Source organism: Bubalus bubalis, chromosome 2, assembly GCF_019923935.1.
Source record: "Bubalus bubalis isolate 160015118507 breed Murrah chromosome 2, NDDB_SH_1, whole genome shotgun sequence".
NCBI classification, from domain to species: Eukaryota; Metazoa; Chordata; class Mammalia; order Artiodactyla; family Bovidae; genus Bubalus; species Bubalus bubalis.
The window spans coordinates 119,416,736-119,434,204 of NC_059158.1; the positions used below are offsets into that span (position 1 = coordinate 119,416,736).

Below are 17,469 nucleotides of genomic sequence, written 5' to 3' on the forward strand. Positions count from 1 at the left end.
TGCCCCTTACTGACCACGTGACCTTTGTCAAAATCTTTAACTTTGTAGAGCTTAAGTTTCTTCTCAAGTGAGTTTACTAATATGCAATATGACTTGAGGGAACATCTGGAAGAAAGATGGTAGATTACAAAGGATAGAGACCCCAAAAGACTCTGATGAGATGTGGAGATGAAAGGAAGTAGGGGATAAAAGTCAGGCTCCAAGGCTATTAAAACAGAAGCTTAATTATTCATTATGTGTTGAAGAAAGAAGTCTCTATTCTAGGACTGAAAAATTCAAGAGACCTCAGTGATAGTGCCTCACAGCTAAGGAAAAATTTAAAGAAATGAGCCAAGAATAGAAAAAACAGAAAAGAAATGAAGTACAGAGCTCACTCAGTAATGAATGAAGACAAATAAATTAATCCTTAAGTTATATTTGAGTATTGTTTAAACTTTAGATTCCATCACAATAATTTGAATTACTTTGATGAATTGATTTTATAATAAGTTCCAGAGGCAATTGGAGTTAAACATCCTTACTATTAAAATTAGTAAACTATTTCAGATTACCAAAATAAATGAAGTTCAAAATCCTTAATAAAATATTGAAGTGTTAAATGATCAATACAATAAAAATGAAAAAAAAGATCATTAGTTTAATTCATTAAAAATGTAAACATTTAAATAAATATTTAACATATTAATCTAGCAGTATAGAAGTAATAATAATTTTCCATGAGCAGTTGGATTTTGTTATAGAAATAATGGTGTTAGAATAAGGAAATTTCTTTTAAACAATTTTTATATCAACACATTAAAGGAAAATATTTTTACATAAAAGTCTGTAAGTATATCATAACATAATTTCAAATAAAAATTTTAAATGTCATAGTAATAAAAACAAATTACTTAAGAATGATAGAGATTCCTTTCCAATAATCTAGAAAATATATTAAATAATGAAATATTAAAGATGCTGCCATAATAGAAGAAAACAACAGGATTGTTATTTTTTCATTATTATTCAACATTGCTTTGACAATGAAGCTAATGAAAGCATTCACTAAAATGAAATAAACATCTTTTAATTAATGGTGCTGGAACAGTTAGTTGTCATGCAATGTGCCCAAAAAATAAAATAAAATATGAATCTCTAATTATTCCTCATATGATAGACAAAATATATCTCAAGATCATTCAGGGAGTTATATGTAGAATATAAAACTATGAATCTTTCAGGATACAAGAAAATCTTCAGTGTTATTTGAAACATTCTAAGTCTTGACAGCAAAAGTGTGATTTATAAAATGATAAACTAGACTTCATCAAAACTGAAAAAACAAAAAGCAAAATATCTTTTCTTCTGCAATAGTCCCTTTTAAGAGGATGAAAAGAAGCGAGAGAGTTGGAGGAGATTTGAGTTGACATATCAACAAATGATTTGTATCAGAATATAAATACTCTCTAAACTCAACAGTTAGCCAATCCCACAAACAAAGCAATCCAATTAGAAAATGTTCAAATGACATTACCAGACATTTCACTGAAGAGGATATAAATATCACAAATAAGCATATTAAAAGATGTTCATTAGCTCTCAGGGTAATGCAAGTTAAAACCACAATGGCATTCATTATACGCATGTCAGAATAGCTTATTAAAAAAAAAATCCTTGCAGGAATGCAGAAAAACTTGATTTTTTTTCTTACAAAAATAAATATGTACCATATGACCCAACAATTGCATATTTTGGTATTTATCCCAAGGAAAGGAACATTTATGCTTACATAAAAACCTATAAATAGTTTTCATAGCAACTTTATTGATAGTAGCCCCAGACTGCAAATGATAACCCAGATTTCCTTCAACAGATGAACAGTTCAACAAACTGGTACGTTCATGCCTTGGAATATCAGTAAACAGCAAAAAGAAATGGAGTACTGATATACTCAATGACTAAAGTGGATTTCAAAACAATTATGCTGAGTGAAAAAGGCCAATCTCAAGATAGTACATAATGCATGTTTCCACAACACCCTTGAAATTGCAAAATTATAGAGATGGAAAAGTAGATTAGTGGTTGCCAAAGGTTTCAGAGAGAGGCTATGTGACAAAAGGGCAACACAGGAGATCCTGGTGACAGAACTGTTCTTTGTGTTTTCTGGTGCTCATCATATTTGATACAACTACTTAGAAATAAATATGGCCACGTATACACACATGTACACAAATGAATACATGCAAAACTGGTGAAATCTGAATAAAGTTGATGGAAGATATCAATTTTCTTTTTGTGCTATTGATTATACAGATATATGTGATTGATGGAAACTGAATGAAGGGTATAAAGTATCTGTCTTTCTGTATTTTTTCTTACAACTGCATGTGATCTGTAATATCTGAAAATTTTATATATCTTTTGTATATGCCTGTGTGTATATATTTTACATATAAGTGTATGTATACATATAAACATATGTATATGTCTGTGAAAGTGGAAAGTGTTAGTCACTCTGTCCAACTCTTTGCGACCCCCATGGACTGTAGCTTGCCAGGCTCCTCTGTCCATGGGATACTCCAGGTAGGAATACGGGACTGGGTAGCCATTCTCTCCATAGGCTCTTCCTGAACCAAGAATTGAACCCCGGTCTCCTGCATTACAGATTCTTTACCATCTGAGCCACCAGGGAAGCCCATATATATGTATGTGCTGTATGTATATATGTGCTGTGCTTAGTCCCTCAGTCATGTCTGGCTCTGCAACCCCATGGACTGTAGCTCACCAGGCTCCTCTGTCCATGGGGATTCTCCAGGTGGTAATATGGGAATGGGTTGCCATGCCCTCCTCCAGGGAATCTTTCCGACCCAGGGATTGAACCAAGGTCTCTGGCATTGCAGACAGATTCTTTTACCATCTGAGCTACCAGGGAAGCCCATGTGTATGTAAATATACATACATACATATATGTGTAAAGTTAAACTTTATGAAAAGGAAAAAATGTTTTCAGATGATATAATCAAATAAGCAGAAAAAAAAGATTTAATTTCCATTGGCATTTTAAAGCAAATGTGATATGGTAAATAATGTAAAGATTAACTCTATGTGTATATAAAATTATTTAGATTAAGAATGGGAAGTATTCTGTTCACAGTAACAAAACATATGTGAGATAAAGTTGCTCAGTCGTGTCCAACTCTTTGCGACCCCGTAGACTATACAGTCCATGGAATTCTCCAGGCCAGAACACTGAAGTGGGTAGCCTTTCTCTTCTCCAGGAGATCTTCCCAACCCAGGGATCGAATCCAGGTCTCCTGCATTGCAGGTGGATTCTTTACCAGCTGAGCCATAAGGGAAGCCCAAGAATACTGGAGTGGGTAGCCTATCCCTTCTCCAGCAGATCTTCCTGACCCAGGATTACAACCAGGGTCTCCTGCATTGCAGGGGGATTCTTTACCAACTGAACTATCAGGGAAACCCTAAACAAAACATACATACTTACTAGTAAATACAAAGGATCTATATGAAAAGTAGAAGATGAAACAATTAGTGTACATAAAATATGAGTGAACTAAGTTCTGAAAGAAGAACCTTTATATTACAAAATGTTTAGAGTTTTTCTATTCACTGTGTATATGTTTTGCTATTTTAGTAAGATTTCTGTTTTGGTGGGTTTTAATATGATTTTCAAGCTCATATGAAAGAATGCATGTTTGAGAGATAGTATTTGAAAAACTATTAATACTTGAAAATAAGAATTATATGGTGTGGAGTAATTGCTTTAAAGGTGTTTTTTGTTTGTTTGTTTTATATCTGCCTAAAAGATGCAGTAAATAAAATATGTGGAATTTACCTAGGAGCAATATTATAGTTAATTTTTCAATTCAGTTGATAAGGATCATTTTTAATATATTGTGTTAGAATAATCTACCCTCCCATTGAAAGTTAGATCCTACCTCCCACTCTTAGCTGTATAAATTTCCTTAGATAAGCTAAATAAATGCCTATCAAATAGAGATGATGAAATATAATCATGTAAAAATTGAAAGGATTGGATTGGACAAATTATGGTGCTTTTATATAATCTCAGGAAACTTTACATTGTGAAACTTACCTATAACAAAATCCGGTCTTATTGAGCTATCTCATTGAATAAATATATTTTCTGAAATCCTAATAAAATTAGCTCATTTTATTAAAATCCCAAACTCCTATGACAGAAAATTAATTATAGAATCATGGCTCTTTTTCTTTGTCAAACAAAAAGCACTCATCCTTTCTGCTAAAATGTTCTCATTCCTTCATTTGTCCATGCCATTCCCTTTCTCTGTATTTTGAAACCTGAAAGTAGTGTCAGTCACTTAGTCATGTCTGATTCTTTGCGACCCCATGAACTGAACCCTGCCAGGCTCCTTTGTCCATGGGATCCTCCAGGCAAGAATACTGGAGTGGATTGCCATTCCCTTCTCCAGAGGATTTTTCCCGACCTAGGGATCAAACCCAGGTCTCCTGCATTGCAGGCAGATTCTTTACCATATGAGCTACAGGGAAGTTCCACCAAGGAAAGATCCAGAAATGAAACCTGAAAGGCCCAGGTCATTTAACTTTAACTTAAAAATGAATAGATTTTATTTTCAAGAGAAATTTTATGTTCATGGAAAAATTGAACAGAAGGTATAGAAATTTCCTTTACCTTCACCTGGGTAAAACCTTCTGCACTGTTATTATCCCAACCAAGATATGTTTGCTACAATTGATGAACTTATATTGACATATCATTATCAGCCAAAGTCCATATTTTACTTTAGGGTTCACTCTTGCTTTTGTACAGTCTATGAATTTGGACAAATGTAAAATTACATGTATCTAGCATTATAACTTTTCATACTGTTTATGGTATTCTCAAGACAAGAATACTGAAGTGGTTTGCCATTCCCTTCTCTAGTGGACCATGTTTTGTCAGAACTCTCCACCACGACCTGTCTGTCTTGGGTGGCCCTACATGTTATGGCTCATAGTTTCATTGAGTTAGACAAGGATGTGATCCATGTGATCACTTTGGTTAGTTTTCTGTGCTATTTTTAGAGTCTTCAGTGTTTACATTTTTCAGTGTGTTAAGTAGTTGGAATCATACAGTATGTAGTCTTTTCAAATTGGCCTCTTTCACTTAATAATTTAAGATTCTTCCATGATTTTCATGGTTGATAGCTCATTTCTTTTTATCACTGCATAATATCACAACAGCTGGACCACAGTTTATCTGTTCACCTATTGAAGGACATCTTGGTTGCTTCCAAGTTTTAGCAATTATGAATAAAGCTACCATAACCCTCCAAGTGCAAATTTTTGTGTGGTTATAAGTTTTCAACTGGAGAAGGCAATGGCAACCCACTCCAGTACTCTTGCCTGGAAAATCCCATGGGCGGAGGAGCCTGGTAGGCTGCAGTCCATGGGGTCACTAAGAGTCTGACATGACTGAGCGATTTCACTTTCACTTTTCACTTTCATGCATTGGAGAAGGAAATGGCAACCCACTCCAGTGTTCTTGCCTGGTGAATCCCAGGGACAGCAGAGCCTGGTGGGCTGCTGTCTGTGGGGTCGCACAGAGTCGGACACAACTGAAGCAACATAGTAGTAGTAGTAGTAGTAAGTTTTCAACTCATTTGGGTAAATACCATAGAACAAAATTGTTAGATCATATGTTTAGTTTTATAAGAAACCACCAAACTGTCTTCCAAAGTATCTGTACCATTTTTCATTCCCACCAGCAATAGCTGATAGTTGTTCATTTTGTTTTTCACTGAAGTCTTTTCTGATTGTTTTTGTAAGGTATTTTCCTTCCTTTCTTTCTGTTTATACAGCACTCTATATCCTCATTCTGACATCTATCATATTCTTTCTTGCTTTGTGTGAAGCCCTTGGGACATGGAATAGATATGTCTCCTGCACCTTATATTACTTCACTTAACACTTTGAAAATTAAGTGCCCTATTATTTATTGAATGAATAAGGTAATTTTAAATTTTGTCATATGAGACTGTCAAATGGAGCATTTTGTTTTGCAAATAATTTTATGCTAGGCTTGGATCACATGATTCTCACTAGTTCCACTTGTTTTCTATTTTTAAGTTGTTTCTGAGCAATTATTTTGAGGGTTAAATACGTGCTTAACTCATGTTGAAGGGAATTGCATTTAAAGTTATTGATTTTTTGCCCCAACTTTTCTACTGGAAGAAACAAAACCTTGCTGCAAAAAGTACTGAGCCTTTAAAAAAACAATATCTAATGATGTTAGCATATATTCTTAACACTTTATTTTCAACAAGAGTTAAGGTCACAGCTGAAAGGTCACAAAGATGGTTTTATACAGTAAATAAACGATGGCATTGTTTTACAAAGAAAATAAAATATCCATAACTTATCGGCTTTTTCGTCTAAAAACTTGCTTGCTGTGTTTAATTTCGGTGCTTGGGAAATTGTGTTCTTCTATTTCTTAGATTTTGAAATTTAAAGGGAAGTACACCTAGTTTGTGTGTCAGGGACTAATATGAATGTATACTTTTCATTCATTTCTGGCATTGTATTACTTTTGCAATTTTTGCATTTGACTCCTAGACTTACTTAGTATTTGTTGGATGGTAATTATTTGTTGAAATTTGGCATTTATTCTGTTTATTTGGTGAACTTCCTTTCAATTTGGGAAGTTTTATTTATCATATTTGTTTATAACATTTACCTCTTCATCTTTGATATTTACAACAAAACTGTAATTTATCATGAGGGAGAATATGTTCAAGTTATTTTGGAAAATAGTGGGCTGGATTATGGTTAAACAGTGAAAAATGTATCCTTTGAGGCACAATTCACTGTTTTCATATTATATATCACAACATAAAGTCATGGAACAAACTTCTAAAGCCAAAGAACATTAGCATTGCCATTTTATATTGTTATCTTATTAACATGTTTTTGAAGCAAAATAGTCCAAATATTATAATTCATTAGTTTTTTTTTTTTTTTTTTGGTTTCTTTTTTTTTTTAATTTTATTTTTAAACTTTACATAACTGTATTAGTTTTGCCAAATATAATTCATTAGTTTTTAAAAGTAACATGAGATAAGTGTCTAACCTAAATTTTATTTTATTTTAGATGAACTCACAAATTCATCAGAAACCAGATTATCTTTAGAAGACCTCTTCAGGAAAGACTTTGTGCTTCATGATCCAGAAGCTCGGTGGATCAATGGTATGTATGTATGTTCTTGTACATCATGTTTATTTCATGGTCTATATGGTGAAAATTAAATAATGTGATTTGTATTAATATTTTAATTGACATTATTCTTCAATGATTTTATATACCATTTAATCAGAAATGTGTACCTTGGCTCTTATGAATAAAAACCTTTTCTTAAGATAAGTCTTCAATAAAATCATCCCCCAAACATTAGATTTGACTGCTCTATATCTGCTTTTCCTTCATAATCATTAATTATGTGACTTGAAATGCATATTATATCTCTAGCATTTCTCTAGGTAATTCTCATTGGTGTAGAAGTATAGATATGGGGAGCCTATATGTAAGTGCTTCAAATTTGACAATCAAGTTAATTTTCTTTTCTCTGTAGCTTTTCTTTTTTAAGTTTAAATGCCACAAACTAAGGAGACTCTAACAAAGCTGAAGTGACAGAAAGAGCATGGGAATATATTGCATTTTGCCTTTTTCTGGCTTGGCTAAGAAACCGCCTTAGCTTTCTCTAGGTTATTCCTTATTTTGCTATTTTCAAAAAGTTTTAAAAAACATTTAGATTTTAAATTAATTAATTAACTCACATCACTTAGTGGCTCCAGGGACTTCAGTTTGTCTTTATGGGAGTTTGTGGGGGGAATTACTGTGTAATCCAGTCATAAGAAATGTGTTGGTAAAAATTAAATCAGGGGATTCCCTGGTGGTCCAGTGGTAATGACTCCATGTTTCCACTGAAGGTTGCAGAGGCTCTATCCCTGGTTGGGGAACTAAGATTTCACATGCAGCATGGTACAGCCAAAAATAAATAAAGAACTAAAAATTGTCTTTTAGAAAAGAAAGAAGGAAATCAAATTTCATTCCTTGAGTTTTACAATTTGCCTAACCATAGTAATCACTGTGGTTGTTGTTTTTGTTTTGTAGTCTCTAAGTAAAGTAGGACTCTTTTGTGACTCCATGAGTGGTAGCCCTTCCAGGCTTCTCTGTCCATGGGATTTCCTAGACAAGAATCCTGGAGTGGGTTGTCATTTCTTCCTTTGGGGAATCTTCATGACCCAGGGATTAAACCCATGTCCTGTGTCTCCTGCATTGGCAGGTGGATTCTTTACCACTAGGGACTAGGGATTCTTTACCACCTGGGAAGCCCCAGTCACTGTGGCTTGATAGCTGTTAATTTTTGCCCTTCACTTTGTTTAGACATAATATGTATATATTTTTGCTTTATCTTCAAGGCCTAGAGTAGATTATTTCAAAGCATAGAGCTTTGCCTTTTTATCTAATAAGTACTGTCTCACAGTCCATCCTTTCTTCTCTAATATCCTAATTAAGTACTTTTATGTCTGCAAATTAAGTGTTAATTTATGGAAGCTATAAAAATAATGTAATTTAATTCACTAGGGCAGGGCCCAAATCATACTTGTTTACCTATCATAGATACAGTTTTTGGAGATTAGCAAGCACTTAAGGTAATTTTTTTTCTTTGAATAAATAAATGAAAGCATTTAATTGAATTTCAGTTTTATTTTTCTATAAACTCAAGTTTCAGTTGAAATTGGTTGCAAGATAAATATCATGCTGATGATATTACAGATAGAGAAAATATGATAGCAATTTTATTAATCTATTTTTGTGTATTTTCATTCTGAATTCTTCATAAACTTTAGTCTTGCCATATTGTTGCCTTTGCATTATGATTATTTCAGATATACAAAACTGTGATTTATTTCAGATGAGTACTATTACTAAATGTTAAGAAGGGATATAATTTTCTAGTATTATTCTAGGTGGATCTCTCACAAACCATTCTCCTGATGTGCTAATGTAATTTTGCAAGTCATCTTTTTACTTGCTAGCCAGTATTTTCTATTGAAGGAGATGATCAAAAAAAATGTGAGTCATTAAATTTGAAATGCTGAATAATATTCTGTTTTCTTCACCATGATTTTGATCAAACTGTTAGAAATTTGTGTAGTCTTTTACTTTGGAAAGCAAGAAAAATCATGGGTCTCATCTCCCTTCTCAGGTTAGATTGGGCTATTTTAAAAGTCATTTACTCCTGTGTGTACCTGCACTTCAGTATCTAAGTACCAAAGGACTGGAGGGATGTTTAAGCAGTGAACCGCGTGCTAAATTAGGCCATATTTCAATATCTAGGGCACACATTCTACTCTAATTCTTTACAAGATATCACAATAGTATTATTTGGAGTAAGTCATTTTAATCACTTTTTCATAATTTTTTTACCAATCATTGGTAAACCTGATTTTGAGACTATATCCTTGGATAAAGCTGCAATGTTATTATTGTAGTCTAAGTAAAACCTAAAATCAATAATACTTACAAAAGAATTTGACATAAAACAACCCTTTAAACAGGATTAAACAAAATCTAAGCTCTTAGAGGCATGCCGTCTTCATAAATCCTACTGAAGGAATTGATTCACTGTCAGGAGATTGTGTGTGCTGGGTTGCTTTTCGAGCAGGGGAATAGATTTGTCTTCATTTATTCCTGTTATGGAATCCAGATCACCTTTCTGGCAATCACTAGATACTTGGCCTATTTATGTATTCCTCACTAAGCCAGAAAATACAATGGGAACTATGAGTACAATGTGTAACCCTGGCTTCATTGTCACAGATTATGTCTAGATGTAAAATGTGAGCTTCTTTTTGCTAATAATGTTTCACCAGGATTCCAAAGTATATAAGTGGATTATATAGGAGTCTAACCTATGCTTATTTGGAAGGAGTCTAACCTATGCTCTTTTGCAAACTTTAGTTAATTGTTAGGGGTCACCATATGAGTGTTTAATACATTGCTAGTGAAGGAGACTGAAGGCTTATAGATGACCCTGATATGTGTAGGCTGAAGTGCAGTAATGTCATTCATTATGCTCCTTCACCATTAATATATATTTGAATGTCAATGCAGCCCTGGATGGGTGCTCATGTTCCTGATTAGTAGAACATCTGCCTTCCTCTATACCTACTCAGATATCTGAAATCTCCATTTTTATAGTGTCTTCTTCTTGGTTATGTCACCTTGAGTCCTGGACATCTATCTTCTTTAATGTTATTCATCTCCCACATACATTTGAGGATCAATCCATCATCAAAGAAAAATCTAATATTGAGTGGCTTCTATGCTAGGCTTTGTGCTGGATATTTATGGATGTATTTCATACATAGCATGTAAGTTATAATGGTGAACTCCAGAAAACCAAGGCTAAAGCAAAAAATTTATCCAAAACACAGCTGATAAGAGTTGGAGCCTTCTTTAAATCAATATGTTCAAAGTATAAAGCCTATCTTCTTTCACTGTTTCACTGAGGTGCCATTCCCAATTTTTAACACATACAGTAATTACCTCCTTGACAGCCTCATGGTTACAGATGTCAGTGTGACTAATCCTTCATGTTGAATATTGCAATCATGTCATTTCCCAGGTGTATCCATATAATGGTAACTCATGTGGTCACTAAAAGAAAAGTGTATAAGCATATTTATTGATGTGTATGGTAGAAGGAGAAGAGGGCAACAGAAGATGAGATGGTTGGATGGTATCACCAATGCAATGGACATGAACTTGGGCAAACTCCAGGAGATGGTGAGGGACAGGGAATCTTGGCATGCTACAGACCATGGGGTCACAAAGAATCAGATATGACTTGGTGACTAAAAACAGCATGGTATAAAAAGTGAACAAAGATGTCTTTAAAACAGAGTGGATAGTATATGGTTCACACTGTCTCTCCTGTATACCAGTGAAAGTTTACAAATGCCTGGATTTTGACCTGATTTTTTTTTCTTTTTGCTTACTCATTTTTTCTAAATTTTATTTAATGAATGTATACATTTATGTGATTTTATAACTTTTTTATTTTTTAATTTTTAATTCAATTTTTATTTTACAAGTGAATTTTTATTTGCATTTGGATTTGCAAGTAAAGTTGTGTTTGTCTTAAGTGTACAGCAAAGAGATTTAGTTATGCATATACATATATCCATTCTTTTTTAGATTTTTTTCCTATATAGGTTATTATAGAATATTGACTAGATTTCCCTGTGTACAGTAGGTCATTGTTGATTACCTGTTTTATATATAGAGGCATGTATATGTTAATCACAGACTGCTTCATAAATAAGAAGTTTCATGGGTCTCTAGACCTCCAGCAGTCCCCTGGCAAATATAACTTTGTAAGGCTCAGCTAAAAATTGTAAGGTTATTTCTCAAAAAAATCAGAGGGACCCCTTTGCCAGTTGAATAAATTTCAAAGTCTTCCCAGTGTATTCCAGGCCTCTCAGAATCAAGCTTGGCCTCTTTCCTACTCCTCTACTGTACATTATGTTTCAGAGATATTAAACTACTTGATATTTTTCATAAGTCTCAAAAGCTCTTTTGACTTGGTACTTTTGCCCACGCAGTCTTCTCTACCTGGAATCCCTTCCCCAGTCAGACAGCCTACTTTTTTATCCCACTTGAAACCTGATTTCCAGGTGCAAAGACAGTGACTATTCCTTTTCCTGCCAGCAGTAAGGGACATTATCTTCCTGTAAACCCCAGAGGTTGATTCTCTCATATAGAAATTTCTGCCTTGATTATAACATATTTTAACCTACTCTAAGACAGTGCTTCTAAAACTAATATGAAAGACCACTATCTTAAAATTTAATAATTTGTTTTTATTTCTTATTTGGTATGAATCTATATTTTTGAAAAATACAATAAAAAGTGAATTATTAGAAGATAAAGTGATAAGTAGGCATTTCATATATAGTCTCCAAATTTATCTTCTTATAATCAACCATTCAAAAATTACATTGCAAAAATATAATACGTGCCACAATAAAAATGGGCTCCAAAAAAAGAAATTTCATATCCTGCTTTGTTTGAGAGAGGATATACAGGCAACTCATAGAAAGGATTGTTATTGGTAATTTTTGTAATTCCTAAATCAGAATTAAACAAATAGTGAGAGAAATAGTGATTATGTACTTTACATGCCAATTCTCAGATTTTGAACAGGAACTAGTGTGTCAACAATATTCAGAGGTTTTAATGTAGGAAATGAACTAGCTTCCTTCTTGTTAACTAATCTAGGTTAGATTGACAACACTAATCTCAGGGGATGATGTATATCTAGACTATCTCTATTTTTTTTTTTAAATAACATTATTGGTGAGAAGAAATCAGTCTCTAAAATAAGGATGATGGCAATGGAAGTAGAGATCTTATAGCAATTTTAACAATTTTGGGATATTCACTTTAAAGTTTTATATAAAAGGAATCAAATGATACTATATTTTTAAACTCTATCTTCAACTCTTTACCACTAGCTAATTTCAAAATTTATTCTGTGGGTTATAAATCATTTATCCATCAAAAACAGATTTTGGATTTTAAGTACATCTGGGGTATAGTGAAAAGACTACAGTTAAGTCCATAACACATGCTGGGGGTCAGGAGACCCATGAAACTTTTCATGGGAGAAAGCCAAGCTTCTGCTCAGGTATTAATAAATTAGTTCATTTATCATGCATTTGGATCTTGCAGCACTGTCAAATTGCTACCAAAGCATCTAAATGCTTATCTTCAGTTAAACTTACCCCATTGTGGACCAGTGGTCAACAAATCCCAGTTGGGTGAAGTCTAGCAATGTCACTCTAAGAGCAGCTCAGTTCTAAGAGACAAAAACCCTGAGAAATAGGACTTGTGTCACATTGATGTAAAAGTCAATCCATCAATTAGCACATTGCTGGGATCCAACTAGGATTCAAAATAGTTCAGTTAGCATAGAGAGATACATTTCCTGATATATGAAGGTGGGCCCATTTGACTCACAATCAGTATAAGTTTCTTTTTGGTTCTCTTTCTTATGGTGTGCATAGATTTTTTTTTTTTAATCTATACAAAGTTGTCTTTGCCAATATCCATCCCATATATGAGATTTTGCAGGTTTTTTTTTTTTTTTTAATGGCTAGCTGGGATGCGTGATCATGTGTGAGGCTCTGGATATAATTGTGATTTTATTGGACTATTTGTTGGAGCCAGCTGAACTTATCTATCACATGATACTCAAACCTGTTATCTTCAAAATGATGTGTCGCAGTATGACATATTGAAAATAGGAAAAAGTCCTTAAAAGGAGATTAACCAGATAAAAGAAGATGAAAAAAAATTCAGCTATTTTAAAAAGCCTTCCAAAGCTTGGTTTCTTCATCAATATTTGGGATAATACTTCCTATAGGTAAGAGCACAATGAAAACACACTATAGTTTATAAAACACAAAGATAAAAGGTAAATGCAAAAAAATAAGAACACACATATGAAAAGCAAAAATCTGGAACCTAATAAATCTTCAAATAGTAGAGATCCTGACGACAGCTTTTAGAGATGCTCTGGGTAATTAATAATTCTTTAAAATACCTCCAGCAGGCTTATGCTGATAAATTATATTCAAGATTTTTAATATAAAGTAATAAGCCATTGTTGTAATCTTCATGAAAAATAAAACAAATTGCTGAAATAGTACCAATAATATTTACAGTAATAAGGGAACTCATACTTAGGGAAATCAGACAAAATAATCAGATTTGTTTCTTTGCTTGTTTGGCACTGTTTTAGCATGCAAGGATTTTTGTCCCTCAGTTCAATTTTATTGTGTTGCAGAAAATGTTGGATTTTTTTGTGTGCAGGGAGCTAGTTACACTTCTGACAGCATTATGACTCCCAGCCCTGAGTCAAAATTTTAACTCTTTCAAAATTTTAAATCTTTCAACTTATTTTTAATTTTTCTCTGTGTTTTTTTTTTGTGTGTGTGTTTTTTTTGTTTTTTTTTTTTTGTATATAACCATCAGCAAAATGGATATTTTTAAAAGTTAGAGTTGAATTTGTGACTATGCGTTTTTGAGGGTAATTTATATTTTTATTGAAACATAATTTAATTAGTTTATCATGCCTGATATATTTTAAAGTAAGGATGTCAAAGTATCTTGCTATCAAGAGTAGATCACTTCCTGCCAAAATTAAAGTGTGCATGATAATATGTCATTAAAGCATATTTACTTTTATGCATACTGCCAAAAATGTTCTTTTTATTACTATGGAATTTATATGCTCCACATGCTTTCATGAACATTTAAATTAATCTGTATTAAAAACATTAGAAATCAAAAATAAAATTAAAGTATTTACTATAAAAATCAAACTGTGGTAATTTTACATACCAGCTGCAAGTATTCCTACTTTTGTTTGAAATTAAAATCTAGTTTTTTAAGAAAATATTTTAAAGATTCCAGCTTATGTTAAAGTGATAATATTTATACTAAATGATTTACCCATAAAATCCAGTGTTAACATTTCAGGGGAAAAATATTAGGAAAATAAAATTCCTATGTTTTAATAACACATGGATTACTTAAGAGTATTTAAAGGGAGTTGAAAATATAAACTGAACTTTAGATTTTGAGAACTAAACTTTCATGTTACAACCTACTTTTTATAGTAGAAAAGTATATTTTGATTTTTTAAAGGAAACAAAAAAGTCTGTGTGAGTGGTAAGAAACATTTATGCTTATATTCATCAAGCATTATTGAATTCCAAAACTACATGCCCTGCACAGTTCTGTATATTCCAGGTGGAACCTGTTGACATTTAGAAGGTTTGCAATAAAATAGATTGTATACTTACAGTGCATTCCACATAATCATGGTTGGTCTTGGCTTTTTGGCCCAGGAACTGGGTTTCTCAACACAAATGTAGATTAATAGACACTTTGACATTGACATCTATTTTTCCTTCAATTTATCCATCTATCCTTTTATCCATTCAAGATATATTTACTGAGAATAGACAAAAATTCTTCTAGATACAGGATGTAAAAATCAATAAACACAGTTTTTTTTGGTCAGGGAAATTATGAATGCATTCCCCATTGTTTATGGTATCTTTTCTGATATATAGACTGTGAAGAAGTAAAATTAGTAATCAAAAAACTGTGATTGGAGTAGAAAGTAGAGATAATTGGCAAGTTGCCAGAAATGTTCCATTCAGACTATGATGAGGTTTGGTTAACATTCTTTTCCCCAGAATCCAAACCACATCTCCATTTTCCACACTTCTGTCCCTAATATGATACAGGAACTCCAGCACATTTTGGTTTTTGAACTCTTTTATTCTCTTTGCCTCTCCTTTACTTGATACAGTTTCCTCGTATATGTGATAGTAGTTATGGCTAATATATACATGAACCACTGACATGTTTAAAAGAAATAAAATATAATTATGGTACCCAGGGAATTCAGAAACTAGATGAAGATAACATGCCTGAAATAATCAGACAACAATTTGATGATAAACTCCTGGGTCATTACTGAGGGGAAAAAAAAAAGAACTGTAAGAGATCAATTTGAGTTAAGAATAACTGGAGTCATCTTTATGGAAAAGGTGAAGTTCAGTCTTAGTGTAGAGGTCAGATGAGCCCAAGACTAGAAAGAGGATGTCCCTGGAACAACTAGAAAGTATTATGACAGGGTCATAGGAATTGGCATTGTGCGTAAACTATCTGTAATGTCCTATGCCTGTGTGTGTGTTTAAAATTAATGGTGAAAAAAGGCAATCAACTCAGATTGGTGTATATTTAGAATATTAATACTATCATTTTACTATACCTGTTATACTTTGATCTACTTTAGCAGAATCATATTATTAGATTATGATTTTAAAACAGAAGAATTTGAAGTTACTCGGATCATTACCAGCTATATCATTTTCCTTGGAACTAGAATAGGTATTTCACCTAATATGTTTATGATACATTCCTGTTTACATTTACTCTTCCACTTTTTTAAGATGTTTCAACATGCCTTATATATTTGTGTTTCTTTGAAAAACTTTGTTTGGAGGCAGAGTTGGGCATTAATTTTGTGTTATACATGAGTAAATTGAGACACTGTTTTTTTCTTCACTTCTCCCCAATTCAAAATCAGCACTTAAGTCTGGCCAGAATCCAGGTTTTCCATGTTCAATTTTGGGCAGAATACATCACCGTAGAGAAAATGTCTTCAGTGAACTATTTTTGTATTTTCCTTAAACTAATTTTTAATACTGTTTATAAACTATCAAAAACACGTATCTGGCTTAAGGAGAGACATATTAAGAGAAAGATTAGTAATAATAAGAGAAGATTTCTTTTGACTCATATCTGACAGTTTGAATTTGACCAGAATTTTTAGGTGATTTTGAGAAAGCATAATCATTTTTATATCATCAAATGTAACTGTAAAAAAAAAAGTCTTGCAAAAAAAGTAAAATAGTGACATTTATACATAAAGCTTTTAATTCAACTTGCTTTGCCTGAGTCATGTTTTGTGCTTGTGTGTATGGCAGGGGGCAGGGGGGTGTGCATTTCTTTCTAAGGCCAATTTTTACTTAATCATGTTAGTCATGTAGTCAGAGGGGATGGGCCATTGAGACCTTTGGGTAGCACACAATCAACTATTCTGCTATGTTATATTGGATAAACAAGTATTAAACACACAGGTACATTTCAGAAAGTCTTTAACTAAAGACTTTAACTAAAGAAGAATTGCTTGAGATAATTTTGTTTAACATTAAAAGGCTAAGATTCTCTATAGTAATTCATTTCAAGCATGAGCATTTAATCAACTGAAATGTTCCATCCTGTTCACAGTGGCTTGGTTTCACGTGTGCTCAAAGAGGTACATACAATAGTATATCTAGCATTTTACTTCTATTTCTTTTCAATATTTATCTTTTATTTTTGTTTTTGGTAAAAATTAAATACTATTTTTATATAGTCCTGTAGGCCTGCAAAAAGTTTATAATATATTCTTTTATTAATTTATTTTTAATGCCATAATATGTTTTTTGGAGATTTATCTAATAGAAGCTAGTAACCATGCTTGCATTTTTAACTTATCATACATGATGTTTATAGTTCTCTAATTTAAGTGAAGATACATTCATTTTATAAATCAACAAACTGAAGTTTCAAGCAAATGTGGCTTTATCAGGTCCACACAGCTAAAAGGAGGCAGATTCAAGCTTTAAGGTAATATATCCTACTATTAATTTCAGGCAACAATGAGCATAATAACTATAAACAAATTAAAGTTTTAGAAATGTAATATTAAGAAAAGATATAACACATATAGAAAATAGCTTTTAGATGTAAGATTAAGCATAAACTATATAATTAATGTTGGAAAAGTGAAACTTCTC

At 32.6% G+C, this 17,469-nt stretch overlaps 1 protein-coding gene across 2 annotated transcripts in view; it reads left to right on the top strand.

Moving 5' to 3' along the window:
• DPP10 (dipeptidyl peptidase like 10) overlaps positions 1–17,469 on the top strand; it is a 793,501-nt gene that overhangs the window by 214,732 nt on the left and 561,300 nt on the right. For both annotated transcript variants that reach the window (XM_025277255.3, XM_025277261.3), the window contains exon 3: positions 7,130–7,225. In XM_025277255.3, coding sequence (XP_025133040.2) covers positions 7,130–7,225 — 96 coding nt within the window. The remainder of the gene's footprint in view (positions 1–7,129; positions 7,226–17,469) is intronic.